Source organism: Botryllus schlosseri, chromosome 2, assembly GCF_051294905.1.
Source record: "Botryllus schlosseri isolate E-star chromosome 2, Bs_hap1, whole genome shotgun sequence".
Taxonomy (NCBI): Eukaryota; Metazoa; Chordata; class Ascidiacea; order Stolidobranchia; family Styelidae; genus Botryllus; species Botryllus schlosseri.
This window is the reverse complement of record NC_137237.1, coordinates 19,054,008-19,069,615: the sequence shown is the minus strand read 5'-3', so window position 1 is coordinate 19,069,615 and position 15,608 is coordinate 19,054,008. Positions and strand designations below refer to the sequence as shown.

The 15,608-nt window shown below is 40.2% G+C and overlaps 1 protein-coding gene across 1 annotated transcript in view; it reads right to left on the bottom strand.

Annotated features, from left to right (window-relative positions):
- The window catches only part of LOC145434022 (cubilin-like), a 68,141-nt gene that overhangs the window by 49,165 nt on the left and 3,368 nt on the right, over positions 1 to 15,608 (bottom strand). Inside the window, exons 2-16 of the mRNA XM_080311297.1 lie at positions 13,671 to 13,797; positions 13,443 to 13,604; positions 12,745 to 12,783; positions 5,954 to 6,055; positions 5,778 to 5,881; positions 5,561 to 5,711; positions 5,361 to 5,502; positions 4,931 to 5,062; positions 4,749 to 4,841; positions 4,285 to 4,406; positions 2,832 to 3,018; positions 2,000 to 2,115; positions 1,171 to 1,276; positions 624 to 761; positions 338 to 522 (exon numbers count right to left, since the gene is read on the bottom strand). Coding sequence (XP_080167423.1) covers positions 338 to 522; positions 624 to 761; positions 1,171 to 1,276; positions 2,000 to 2,115; positions 2,832 to 3,018; positions 4,285 to 4,406; positions 4,749 to 4,841; positions 4,931 to 5,062; positions 5,361 to 5,502; positions 5,561 to 5,711; positions 5,778 to 5,881; positions 5,954 to 6,055; positions 12,745 to 12,783; positions 13,443 to 13,604; positions 13,671 to 13,797 — 1,906 coding nt within the window. The remainder of the gene's footprint in view (positions 1 to 337; positions 523 to 623; positions 762 to 1,170; positions 1,277 to 1,999; positions 2,116 to 2,831; positions 3,019 to 4,284; positions 4,407 to 4,748; positions 4,842 to 4,930; positions 5,063 to 5,360; positions 5,503 to 5,560; positions 5,712 to 5,777; positions 5,882 to 5,953; positions 6,056 to 12,744; positions 12,784 to 13,442; positions 13,605 to 13,670; positions 13,798 to 15,608) is intronic.

The following is a 15,608-nucleotide window of genomic DNA, read 5'->3' as shown; positions in this document are numbered from 1 at the left end:
AGTAAGCATGACAATAGTAGTTCAAACACGCAGAGACATACATCCCCAATCCCACTTTGTCACTTACGATTAGAAGAATGTGATGGAAAAGCTTAACAGATAAAACCTAATTTTCTTCCTATTTAATCAATTCAAAAAGTCTTGGAGTAAATTGATTCGTTGTGTTCAAACAACATTAGGATTTATTTTATCTCAGAAAAATCCCACAAATGCTTATTGCTTATAATGGTCCACTATTGTAGTATAGTTCAAAAAAGTATCAATAGAACAACGTTCACTCGCTTACAACAGATTGCTATATGGTTATTATAGACGGAGAATACTATAAAATACCTACCTCCAAGAAATCCTTGCCACAATCAGTGCTGTTTTCAATGGAAATCGTACCGAACAGGAATTGAATAACATTGCCAGGCGCTACGGTGATGGTCCAAAAACAATTCCTGTTCTGTGGATATTTTCCACCATATCCGGGTGACTGGATCACTCCATGATCCTGGTTGATCGCAGTATCCCCACAAACTAAAAAAAATAGTGAGTACAGACAAGATATTGCCGTGAATAAAAATGATTATGACAGGAAGCAAATTTCATATAAGCAGTTCGCCAGTATCAAATTATACTTGGATCAGTTGATGTCCAAACAAATTCAAAGCCCCCGCCCGATGCGTCTTGATCTGATGAAAACCAAAAGTGTACAGCATTGTGTGTAGACAATATAGGATCGCCGTCTTCTGGAAGAGTTTGCCCACAATATTTTCCTGTATATAGAATAGCATTCGTAAAGCAGAATCAATGCTGATCAAAGATAATCCAAAGAGGATCAAATATATTATGTCCTGGATCAGGCTTGATGGCGGTTGAAGTCAATTTCATCCATACTAAAATGAAGATTATAGATGAGATAGTTTCTAATTTGAACATGCAACATAGTTCACACTGACAAAGCAAAACGCATTAGCTAAGCTTAAAAACTGTATTCAAGCATTTGGATACATACATTTTAGAGCAGAATACTTGCCTGCCCTACTATGGACTGCACAGTTCCATGACAGGATCAAACCAACAAGAACATTTTTAGGCCGGATATGCCGACACACCTATAGGCCTATACATACATAATATATATCCACAATACAAATGAAGAATAGGATAGTTCCAAGTACTAACCTATCAACTGCGATGACAGATCAGGGCCGTCATTTATTTGAAGAAAATCATTTGAACAGTCTTGACTTTGTACGACATCAAATTGTGAGAAAGTAATCGAGGCTACCTGTAGAAAGTAAATAATTGATGTCAATTGTTATTTCAAACAAAGGGTTACCAGATTCTGAGATCAAAAAAAGAAGTCACAAAAGACGATGGGTTCAGTAAAAAAAGGTTGTTTTTGCAGAAGTTTGCAATGAAGAGCTTCTTGGAGGTACAGAACTTCAATTTACAATTGAATGGTATATTCATATTGAAATGAATCCGAATATTTTCGGCTGGCACTCGTCAGGGCTAATCGTCAGCAACTAGTAGAGAATTGGAAAGAACATTGTATGTCAACAATCGTATCACGAAATATGACGTCACCAGCATGAAATTTCGACTGAGGGAGCGTTCAATGCACTATTTTTAGGTGGTAAACGAACTCCTTTTGTTGACAGAGTTTTGGTTGGTGTATTTTGATAAAAGTCGACTCCACGGCACACAAATGGAGGTGTGAACGGCCCCTCCCGACGATGCAAAATCTGTCGTCTCGATAACTATTCGTACAAATCGTATTATCGAACAGGTGTTTGTTGTTTGTAATGTATCAAAAATGATAGTGTATTTGCAACAGCTGTATGAAACACACAAAGATCGAATACATTTTTGCACAATTAGGCATGAATTTATATCAATGATAGAGAGGGAGAGAGAAAGAAGTTTGGTCAGTACCACTAGTGATCAAAGGGTGTCAGCAAGGGCAATCAAACTACATCCTAAATAAAGTTTTGGTCAACCCACATACCTTATCAATAGCAACAGTTATGACCCACAGACAGTTTGAATCCGCAGGGTAATTTTGTCCAAGATCCGACGGATAACGAATGGATCCAGTCGAAGCCTCGTAGTTACCACCACAACCTGTAACATATTATAACAGGGGTGGCCAACTTTTCATTCGCTTTTCTAATACATCACAGAAAAGAGCGGCATCATACATACGGTAACACAAAATATCCCCGGATGTCCCCACATACACTCCGACTTCTGATCAGCCAGATTTATCAAAAGTGTCACCAATTTTTGGAGTTCTGATTCATGTATTCCTGAATCAGCACTATGCAGCCAATATCACACCCTAGTTTTCAACCCATTCTGGTCAACAAAATTCCATAATAGCTTTTTATAGCTTTGCATCCTATATGACTTTTGTATTATATTTGCTGTTACTAGTAGACTACAGGATACAGGGGCGTGCAACCAGTACTACAAGCGGATCAGATATGGATGGATGGGTTAAACCACGGGATGCAATTTTATTTCAACACAGTCAGTCACAATACTATTTCCAAAAATATCAATAAATAAAGTAAAAGATTTCATTATGAATCGGTAACCCTATTTAGAATCCTGTGCGAATTTGGTAGAAAATCTCGCGAATTGTAAAAATATTTTTGATGCTGAATGAATTGGGTCAAAATACCCCTCAAGAATTGACAAATTACTGCTTTCAGAGATAATTTTCCACAAATTAAGGACCACTGATATAGAGTTGTACGCAGTTTGAGAAAGGTGAGTGGGTATCGACAAATCCGGTTGAACTAATGCTGACGCAGTGTGACTATCTCTAAGCTTACCGCCAGTTTGCAATTGGCAATTTATCCCCGAATACCCATCCAAGCAAGTACAGGTGTATCCATTCACACCATCGTTACATGTAGCTCCATTCTGACAAGGATTGCTGGAACATTCATTCGAATTGAAGTCACAGAAGTCTCCAATCCACCCGGGATCGCATATGCAAGTAAGAATACCATTGGTGGTCTGTGAAATATTTTGCAGAAATTTCACAACAGCATATTCAACCAAGTTGGGGCAAGTATTGAACACGCATAGTTTTATTTTATTGTTATTTCTACAAAACCACAGTTCCAGTGAAAGGTGATTCTTTTTTGGAGACACAATTTCCTCAAATGATTTTGCATATATATTACTTTAACTCTATTTCTTCAGTTCTCCAAAACAATAAGCCTACTTCCAACAATTTAAATTCCATAAGTATGAAGATTTGACTGATTTTTTACACCTCACCTCACCTCCTCACTCCTATAGAGCAGAGGTGGTCAGTAACCAACCAAGTACTTCTGCTTTTTCATTGTCCTCAATTAGGTTTTGGCCACATGCACTACTTACTCAAGTGGTGATGCTGATGAATTACTTACAATTCTACTTGAACAGTATTTTAGGCAAATCTACTTTTTCACTCTGGATTTCGAAAAGTAGAAAGTAGTTTTATGAGTTTGCATCAGTCCTATGAGTGAATTTGACACAAGAGCCACGTGAAATCACCCCTGTATTACATAGCTGAATATGTTTCCGAAGATTGCAGCTGTTTGTAGTGTTATAAGCTATTAGTCGCTTTGCGTTAGTTGCAAAGGTGAAGCTTACAATCACGAAAGTAGAAGCACGATTTATCGGTAAAAGTATGTGACCCCTTAAGCAAATCTACTTTTGATCCTACTCGAGTAGTTTCACACCTTTCATTTTGCACTTCCATTTGAAGTTGCTTCGACGTGTGTTGGTAATTGCTACTTCCACTAGCAGTCAAGTAGAAATGTAGGGTGTTACTTCTACTTCTACTTGGGAAGGAACGCTGACTGCTTTGACTGGTTCCCATGGGACATAACTCTGGTACCCATGTATAATGATAAGGTGAATTAGTTATGAAATTACAAGGCTTTGTAGTGCTGTTTTGTTCACCTACATTAGCTGGGAATACTTTGATTCTAGCAGTATTTGCCAGAAAGTATCCAGGGTGGATAGTTCCACACCACATGTGTACTTTCTGAATCATTTATTTATACTTGAACTCAAAGTAATTTTGAAGTAGAAGTAAAATGGTGTCGAACAGAGGTCTCAAATCAGGCTGGCACATAAATTGCACTTAGCACTGAAATACGGAACATGGACTACGTGAAGTAAAGGAAGTGTGTATTTCCATAAGTTGAGCGAAATCTTGTCAGTAATCCAAGCGACGCAGGCTGATATATTATTTACTCATCAATATTTACTAATATATTTTGTAATTACCACGCACTGTCCGTTCACGCAAGTTTCCGTGGTACAATTACTTGACTGCAGCGTACATCCAAATGGTCCAATGCCATTTCCGTTATATCCAGGTGGGCATGTGCACGAAACGGTTGACAGCGCTAAAACGAAAGGCAACATTGGGCAAATTTCTAGCAACCTATCGGCATATTATGACTGTGTGTAGCCAATAAAATAAGTAAGATGCATCTATTTTCCCCGGCGTAATTGAAACGGGGCCGCTGTACACAGTCGGTAGCCTATCAGAGTCTTCAGTTATAAAACTGTGGTATTCATGGTGTTTTTCGACCAATTATAATCATTTACACCAGGCCGATATTCTCTAGTCTAGTATAATTTCATATCTGCTGACTTGTAGCACGGTCCACTTCTAGGCAGGGACGATTGTCATTTTTTGCAGAAACAACTTGTAGCGGAGTAGAGGAGTATTACAAGCCACCCACCTGGGTTGTAGTAGCACGACGCTATAGGATGGCATCCGCCGTTGTTAGAGCAAGGGTCGATCGGCGTACATGTCTTTCCGTCACCGGTATAGCCTGCAACAACAAATTCGAAGCAATAAACAATAAACATAGGAATGACAATAATTACGCAAGCTTATTACTGCCTCGCCTTTTGCGCTTACCTGCTGGACATGAGCCACAGTGGAACGAACCGGGTACGTTTATACAATTCACATTTGGAGCTATACTACACCCTCCGTTGTCTATGGAGCATTCGTCGAGGTCCGTACAGTAGTATCCATTTCCCGAGTAGCCTGAATATCAAAAAATAGTGATGAGTTGCTCCAAACTTGTGCATGTGCATGTGCATTTCTGCAACTGTGCATTGTGCAATGAACCTGAAGCGGCGTTATATTGGGATCGTTTGTAGGCTACTAAATGTAGTGTCTTTGATGAGTAGGCCTACTACACATTTGCAATTGAATTTCCCACCGCCGTAATCAAGTGAAAATGCTTTGCAGTGTTATGGCAGGCCTACTGATTGAGGAACATAAATTTGATCCGTGTTATTCAAAAATTTAAATATGGCTTGGCTTCTGCAAAACTAGTTACCTGCTGGACAAGAGCCACATCTGAATGAGCCTGGGGTGTTAATGCACTGGGCAGGCGGATTCGACGAGCATGGCGAGTTAACACATTCATCAACATCTTTTGTACAAGCTGGATTCGACGCTGAGACATTTGTCCATCCACTCTATAAAATTTTGGTCAAATAAGTTCGGGAATAAGTAGAATCGTAGAATGTAACGCACTTCGCATAAACACGAATATTTCGGTACAGTTGGGTCTTCTCTTGGCGTGTTAACACATATTCCGTGAACGCATTTGCTGCTATCACCGTCGGTGCAATCGTCGTAGATCGAGCCGCAAAGTGCACCGTGGTAGCTTGGTAGACAGTCGCATCTGAATGACACCATATTACCAATAATTCTCACAAATGTGATATTTCGTGTGGTAGGTTTAGGTTACCTAAATGCACCATCCAAATTCACACATGTGCCTCCATTCAGACATCCTCCACCCGTAAGTGCGAAGTCGAGACATTCGTCGTAATCCATCTCGCAGGTGGGTCCCTTATCAGAAATGAAATATGTATGTAAGATAAATTAGGTACATGTGTGGTAAGATGTGTATAATTTTGTCACCTCGTATTCCTTCGTGCAAGTGCACGCGAACGATTTGTACAAATCAATGCAGCTACCGCCGTTTTTGCACGGACTGTCGGAACAGTCGTCGTTCGCAAGATCCTGTCATCAAATGCGTAACTGCTTAAAATTTGCACGCACTCTACTTTGATTGTGATCTTAAATAAGTACGCGTAATGATTATTATCATTCATCATAATGGGGGATTGGTAGCATCCAGCATATCATGTTTTGTCCGTTTCAGAGGCTTGTCATAGTAGACTTAAAATATTTTCATCTGCTCATGATACGCAATGTAGAATGCGATACGCAAGACACATTGCGACGTGATCAACAAATAGGAGAGTGTCGAAACGACCAATTACGTCTCACAGTATAACATCCACCTCGGCCTCGTGCCCTATGTCACAGCGGTCGATCATGCTCTTTCGGGTGTCTTTCTAAGACGCTTTTCCTTGGATTTTAATCCGTTTCCTGGGGTAAATCTTTCGTCGGGTGTTTTTGTGGGCTGTTTGGTAAAGACCCCATAAGAACGAGCCACGCATGGAAAGGGGGCCTAGCTAGATAAAAGTCGCTCGAAACGTGCTACCACCGAAAGTGGAATTGGTTATCAAACTTCTTTTGTAACACCGTGCCCCCTCTGTATGATGGCGTACACGCATGCGCAACTAAAAGACAGCATGAAAAATTATGTATTTTCACTCGCAAACATCATTTCGCAGCGGTAGGTGAGCTTTACGCTACTCCACGAGTAAATCTATTCTTGGAAGTGTTTCAGGAAGGCACGCTCATAAATTCTAATAAACTAAAGCCTGCTGATAATTACATATGTACGTACAGTACATCGTACAATGTGTAAGCAAAACACTAAATATAGCAATAACGCTAATCGAGTAGCCTTCATAATATGTAGATGACACTGGTTCTGACAGAAGTAGCCCGAGATCTAGGCCTATAGGCTATGTAGTAGGCTAACTCTCATCAACAAGGCAGTGATGAACCCAGAATTCATTAGACGAGCAACGTGAATACTTGGCAATGTAAAAGGATTGCGGTTTCAGCCTTACTAAACGCTACATTTTGTAAGCCTAAACTCTTTGCTCGCTGGTCACCTAACGTTAAAATGATTGCGTCCGAAAATTATCACGGAAAAATTAAATCCCCTGCCATGACACCAGGGCATGGTATGGTATGGTATGGAACGGGAATTTTCCATACTCCATACTTGCCTTACTCTCTCCATACCATACTTGCAATTTTCCATACCATACCAACATTGTTCCATACCATACTTGATACATATTCCATACTTCCAAATACTTCAATATCATAAGTATAGTACCTTTTATAGCACCTATATTATTGATATTTCGGATGTCCTTATTACTTAAACTAGCGAATCTAATTACTGGTAATAGTTTTACAGAGTCTGTTTTGGTGAGGTTTAGTTCACGGTGGTGAGGTGCCGTGTACGTCTACTCTACAGCTTCCGCGAGCAAAATGAGATAGTGAGCAGATTGTTATCTAGTACTGTCCATAAAAGGGACTGGCAACATACGACCCGCGGGCCGGATGCGGCCCGCAACAAGATTTTTTCCGGCCCGCAGACAGTTTCCCGTCTTACATAATAATGTGACCCGCGGCCCCAGTCTGCCAAGATTCCCTCCTACTTGCCTAAACGTCAAATTTTAGTGGCTGTATGTTATTATAGGTGTGCGCACTGCGCAGCGTGCGAGAGTGGAGCTTACGCGTAAGTTCGTCGAAGCGAGAAGACTTGCATTATCGGCATTTACGATGTGCTGAACCCTAATGAATTGATTCTTGGTAAATTTTGGGTACCGGGCTTATCAAACGCTTTGAAATCTTAATTAAGGATTGCACCGTGAGTTATTTGATCAGAAAGAAGCAGACACGGCGGCGCCTGTATGACAATGCTATTCTCAAATCAACCGTGTCTGTATAGTCATTATTGGCGAGAAATGGCTCTGAAGTGACATTGCTGTCGATAAAAGACATTCAATAAATACGATTTATTCCTTGTATACATGGGCGAATAATTTATCCATTCAGCATTCCGGCCCGCCAAGTACCTAATTTTCCTATTTCCGGCCCGCCGACTGGAGAAGTTGCCCGCCCCTGTTCCATAAGGATATCATCTCATTTCCGGTACATTGGCATGAGGCACATGCAAGTTTGAAGTAAATACTCGCAAAATAATTTATAATATAGGCGCACCCATAATATATCCCAGCTGCAGGCGATCTGCGTGATTGTTAGTACAGTATCTGGTTGTGGTTAGCGTGGCGAGAATTCCAAACTTTTACATCTACCCCACTCCCTGATCTATAATCCTAATGCGAGATCGTTTGAAATATGACCAATAAGATATCTCGGTATGTAAATAGTATAGATGTGCGGACAATGTTTCGGAAGAAACGTAATTATCAATCACATTGAGCATTTAGTTCGTTGCATCATGATTGCTTGTAAGCTGTTGTTAAGGAATGAGGTAGTTGGAGTAGCCTACATTACCAATTATTGCGTCACATGATAGACTATGCTCGGAGACGTCGTGTCTAGACTCGAGAGAATATTGGATCAACATTACTGTTGTCATTATTACATCACAAAATCATATCATTCCAAGTGCTCCTAAAACCGTTGCACAAGCGTGTATTTGTTCCTACACAGCATTCAATAGTTCACGTTCACACATAACAAAAGCGATCGTATTCCGTGAACAACGAACAACGTACGCTTCGCTTCATGAAGCTTGCACATCCATACCATACTTGCAGTGTTCCATATTCCATACCAAAATATCGATCCATACCATACTTCCATACCATGCCCTGCATGACACAACGCTTGAATAACGAAATCCGTTCCACAAGGTAAAATTAGCGGTTTGAGGACTGACTTTCAATATTGCGGGCTTTGTGAGCGCATTTTCCTTCAAACGAAGTAGCAGGGTTGTAACCAAGTCACATGGTTCCGAGTCACGAGTAAATCTTACTTTTGTGGTATTGACTCGAGTCAAGTCGAGTCATTTTCAATTTCATCACCGAGTCGAGTCCGAGTCCAAGTCACCGTTTAAAGGGTCAAGTCCGAGTCATAGTGTTATGACTCGAGTCCGAGTCCAAGTCACAGCATTGAAGTCATGTTCAACTTATGTTTTCAATCCTGAATTAGCTTATAGCTGATATAGAACCAACGAATTCACGTCTAGATACCGGCTGATAGAGAATAAACAGATGCATGTTTATATAGAGGCACAGTTTTTCTGGATGACTAAAAAAAGGTCAGCTTTCCTGCTCAGCTATCGAAATAGCCGCCGGAGCGTTACTACTATCATTGAAAATTTTGGATTAATTACAAATAGATTTTCGAATTTTACCGGCTACCTCATGAAATTGTTATATTGTGTAAAATATGATTCATAGCAAATTGGGCCCAATTCCAACTAGCAAAAGCGAATTTATTAGAGTGGAATATTTTGGATACGAAAAAATAGTTGGCTTACTACTGGTAGCCTATGTAATTATATTATATGCAAGAATTTCTCACTAAAAACACTCCATTTATTTTCAAGTATAAAATTTTCTCTCATATCATTTATTCTACTTTTTAAAATTAAGCCAGATTCAGTGTTCTTTTTATGCAACATAACAATTTTATCAAGTACAAACATCACACAACATTAGCTATTCATTATTACTCACGTGCACAATGCACATACCAAACAAAACGCCAAATGGTGGAAGGTATTGTGTGTTTTCATAGACAGCAGATCAAAACAATGAGTTACACTTCAAAAATACTAAAGTGGAATGGAGATCCTCATATATGTTATAGCGGCATGGCCTTAGAATATATCCACATCTACTGAATACACGTTCCACTGGTGCACTAGATACAGGAATTGACAAGCATTTTTGAACCACATTGGAGAGCATTGGGGACTCATTCTTTCTAGTCGCCCAAAAATACAAAGAATCACCGCCTTTAAATCGACTCATGAGCTTATCAGTCTCTTACAAGTACTCGACCATCTTAGTCATTTCATCGGCTCTAATTGAACTTTGCTGTAATTGTTTGCTTGTATAATTGAAATGTCTTGAGTACTTTGATTGCGGAATCTATTACCTCTTCATCGCAGGATGATTTTGTACAATGCATTGCTACTACATGTACCATTGTCCGCTCTTTTTACGGCGACATATCTGATATCAGTCGACTGCAACGAAAGCAGTGGCGACAAATAGCGATGTCGGCAGAATTCGACAGATGCGTTGATCTAGCCATTACAATTCGCGAATTTCTTCATCTTCAAGTCATATAAAATAAGCCGAGTCAATGACTTGGATCGAGTCATGCGTAATGACTCGAGTACAAGTCGAGTCAATCCAAATATTGACTCGAGTCGAGTCGAGTCATTTTCCCATTTCAAGAAAATGACTCGAGTCAAGTCGAGTCACAAAAAAATCATGACTCGAGTCTGACTCGAGTCGAGTCATGACTCGAGTCATTACAACCCTGCGAAGTAGGTTATTTTTAAAGCCGCAACGCCAACGGCGTAACAACGGGCGTGTTGAGTTTCGGAACCAAGAGCTACTATACTACTACTTTGGTACTGATTAATGCAAAGGGCTACCAGTTCATCTGGCCGTTTGCCCATGAGTGGTTGACTTTATCTTCACTTTGACATTCAGAGCACTGGGCAGGGTTTCCGATCCTTACCACAAAAATATAACCCTTCCCATGATTCACGTCAACGTCCCCGAGTTTAGTTGAGTTGCCGCACTGGGCGCCGATGCACCAATCTCTGCGTCGAAGCTCGGGAATATTAACTAGATTCCCTTTCGGATTCCACGGGGGTGAACACGGGCCACGCCCCCGTCCGATCGAAAACTGGCCAATGTTCAACTGCTGTTCACATGGAACCTTCTCCACTGTGACCTTCAAAGCTCTCATTTGTATATTTCGTACTGTCACGAACGTTGACTCATCTGGACCGAGCAGGCGATCTGGCGCCCGCGGGCACCGCGTTGGAGGCCCCTGCTCTAGAATGAGATCGGGGAAACGAACCAAACATAGGAAGAGGATGAAAGAGCCGAGAAAACGCCCAAAGGAAAATACCATAATCATGAACACCATCAATGACACTGATATCCAGTGGGCCAAGGTAAATGTTCGATTGCGATGTACCGCACATGGTCGTATCGACATCTTATTAAACTTTTCATTGTATCGCATTGTACGGCGTAAGTTTTTAGCTGACAAAGTACTATTGTCGATGGATTATGGTATAGAATGTAAACATGGAATGTCAGCGACCGATTTTGCAGCTTCGTTCCGCTGGCAATGGCAATCCAAAAGTTGTCTTCCAGAGCTCAGAACTTACTGAATCTGGTCTTGATCGAAAGCTACTGTTGCACTGATTCCGAAAATATCAATCAAAATACGATCAGGCTCCGTACTTAGATGATAAATCACCCTCAACATCTAAAATCTGCATTGTTCAGAACAATCGGATAAACGCAAAACAATGACCACAACAATGACCCATTGCGGCTCTTCGATTGTTCGGACAATGCCGATAATTCAGACTTGAAGGGCGAATTCTAAGCGGCCCAGTGCCTGATCATATTTTCATTTACATTTTCGGATTCAGTGTGACAGTAGCTTTCGATCAATACCAGATTCAGTAAGTTCTGAGCTCTGGAAGACAACTTTTGGATTGCCATAAATCCTACAGTAGCTGCCGTAAAATATGTCTGAGTAAAGCTTCAGTGAAGCGGAACGAAGCTTCAAAATCGGTCGCTGCCATTCCACGTTTACATTCTATAATTATGGTGTTGTGGATCAGTGTTGGGATGACTCGAGTCACCTTTTTCGTATGACTTGACTTGACTCGAGTCACTTTGCTAAAATGACTTGACTTGACTTGACTCGGCGTATCAGAAATGTGGATTGACTCGTGACTCTGAGCAAAATTCACAAGTCAATTGCAAGTCCTCAAGTAGTCGGTGTCGATCAAAATCACTGTAACTTGCATATGTTCGAACTGTTCGCCAAACGCTGGTGTAATCCGTGAGAGCGACCAACCATTCTATGATCGTGCGTTTTACTGAGCCTCCCTTGTTCTCTCACAAATAAATTGACCGCAAACGAATTGATCGAAGCTTACAGCTTACGTTGTCGTAAACTAGTTTAGTAAGAAAATTCTGTTCTCTGTTTGTACCTTAACCAAACCTATTGTTTTATTGAAACTGAAACCGAATATAGTTTATATAGTCCTCAATCATTGGCTCAGACTCGAATTTCATCATATCGATTTATAAATGCGTAATGTATTACATCTTATCAATTCGTATCTATTCTCTATCTGGTCTGGTAACTATAAACAGAGGTTTAGCAGTCCTACTTATATGTGAGCGATACAGTGCCTTACTTGCGTATATATTTAACTTCATATTCGTTCATCGGTTCAAAATCAATGACCACTCAACCTGTATTTCAGACAGCTAGCAAAATGCAATGACTTAGTCATGCCTCATACTTCGAAAAGTCAACTTGACTTGAATTGTGACTTGACTCGTGACTTGACTTGACTTGACTCGACTTGACTCGAGTCACCTTTGAAAATCGATTGACTTGACTTGACTCGAGTCAAAATGTGCAATGACTCGAAATGACTCGTGACTCGAAGGTAGTGACTTGATCCCAACACTGTTGTGGATGCGTCTATGCCTGACGGGTCTATATGTACCAACCAAAAATTTCCTTACATTTTGAATTTTATCCACCGCCTTCTGTAGATCATCATACTAAAATAAATATAAGAATTATTTCATCATAGAAAAATATTCTAATAGAAACGCAACATATATGCAGTGGTCGTCAGAACCGAAGTACGACTACTTTTCGGAGTACTCAAGTAGGTTTTGCCTATTTGCACCACTTAAGCTTGTGGTTGCGCTGATAAACTACCTCCGTGTCCATACTTGAACAGTTGTTAGACAAAACTACTTAGGCCTTCAGATTTTGAAGGTTAGGAAGTATTTTAGCATCAGTTTGCGTCATTAAATTGTCAAAAAACCGCCCGAAATAGCCCCTGTATCACGGTAACTAAATATATATTTAGATATTGTACCTATTGGTAGCGGCCTTTTAGTTTGCACGGAGATACATGTTGCAATTACGAAAGTTGCCACCTCCGATTACCTTCTATACCCCTGCGACCACTCGACCAAATCTACTGTCTGGAGTAGGCTACTTGTCAGATCTTTCATTTTCTACTTCGCTACTTGAAGTAGTTTTGACAGGTTTTGGAAATTGATACTTCTACTTGTACTTGGTTAGAAATTTACCGCATTACTTCTACTTCTATTTGACTACATCTGCATATAGGCGATTATCGTAAACAATGTTTATCAACATATTCTCAATCGTATTTACGGGGACAAATCCATTGCGGAAGCGTTACCTGCGTTTCCAAATCGTCAAGTCGTTTGTTGTGGTCGTTCACTTGCGTTTGCATGGTGGCAATATTATCCGTGTTCGTATCGACTTTACTCTGCAGATCAGGTGGGATTCCTCCCGATCCTGTATTTTTAATGTCTTGGATATCTTGTCGATTTTTTTCAATCTATTGTCAAGGTTTGTCAAGATTAAGGTCCTCGGCTATCTCTACCGAGTTGATGTGTCAGTTAACCTGTCCCATTGCTTGATTAAGGTTCATCCCGTCGAAGTTTATGTTTCCTTGATTCTTGGTGGCGAACGATATGTTTGATCCTGCGGTTTCGAAGTATAGGTGTCCATCGGCCGTATACATTCTAGGTCTGGAATAGTCCGAAGCGTGCGATTAAAGTCGATTACAAGTTAAAACCGACGGATCATATAACATTATTACGCGATAGTAGGGTTGCCATACGTCCGGAATTTCCCGGACATGTCCGGAATTTCGCTGAAAAATCTGCGTCCGGGAGGAATTTCTAAAATATGCCTAAATGTCCGGAATTTTGAAGGGTTGAAGTAGGCTGAAAAGTTTTTCGTAAATCAACATAAACAATATTTTTTTCAAGCAGATTTATGATATTCAAAATTCTAGTGTGGGCACCAGGCACCACTTTCGCCAAAAAATGCAATCAAAATAAATATAAATTACCATCATTTACTGAAATAAGTCCAATGGTAATCGCAATTATAAGCAAACGGTATAGTACTAGAGTTGGTCAACGCCGATTAGATGCTTTAGTCACAGATAGTGGTTCCAAATCTTGGGGTCGTTTACCTTTATCTGGGGATCGCGATGATGTTGGACGTAATCACCGTCCTAGGCCGGGAGTAAGTTTGGGCAAGATAAAATTTTTTAGCAATCAGCTTATCAAGTTTTTAGCTGGGACACGGAACATTTTAAAGTTTGAAATGAGGTCGCGACTATTAAAGGTTGGAAATCACCGGATGTGCAACCTGCTGGTGCATTTTATGGTAGCCTAATGGGAGAATCAATATTATTGAAGAATTCATTCATAAAATTTCACAGTCAAATGCATATAGTAATTGTCCAAAAAGTTACATCGATTACCCTATGCTGGGTTAGAGATCAGTGCTCTTTTTTTGGGCGGAAGGGGGCGGAAAAAATGTTGTTCGGACCTGATTAAAATAAAAACACACAATCAGATAGCCGCACCGACCTAACAGTAGATAGCAGGGCTGTCAAACACAATCCAGACGGGCCAAACACGGCCCGCCAGACGATTTCATCCGGCCAGTGGAGAAATCTATTGCACACCATAGCAAGTAGCAATCACCAGAGCTCACATTACAGAGCGCCCAATTCATGACCTATGTGTCCCACTCCATTCCTGTATACAGTCGTTTGGCAATGCTTTGCTCGTGTGACGTCATATTGACACTCAATGTGTAATACCTCATTTTTAAATCCGCTAGTTGGCGCTGAAGAGTATCCGGAATTTGCTTCACAAAAATATGGTAACCCTACGCGATAGTAAACCACGCGCTATGGTAGGGAAATATTATACTGGCTACTTGGGTTGGATTTAAAACGAACGATGTAATAAAACACTTTGTTTGAAACATGTTTTAAGCAGTGTTTTAGACAAAGGCCCTTTTTACAAAAATTTGTTTTTTAAGTTGTAAAATTATGCCATAATTGTGTAAATACTCTCCAAAAACATGTTGCATAAGCCTACGAACAATTACCACCCGACATAGCCAACGTATATCGATGTGGGATGGTTGGAACCCTCAAAATAGTCGGTTCAACATCAACAGTACAGATGTTTCGTCAAATGAGCTATATTTACCATATATTTTTAATTGTCAATGTCAATGCACTATGATGTTACAATTTAATATCCTTGACATCATGGCTTAAAAAAAAACAATAAAAAACATGTTTGAAACAAGGGCCTTGTTTTAAACGTGTTTGTTTTAAATTGATTTTTGCTTTATATGCAACCCTACTGACTACTAATCATCAATTTGTTATTGCTGCTCGTTATTGGGACGAGGTCTGACTTAATTTTCGGTCCTCGTCGGCAGGCGAAAGATGACATCCTATGTTTTCGGAATACCTACACAAGAAAATGGTTTCACCAATGGGTCAATAATCGAACATGGATCGTAG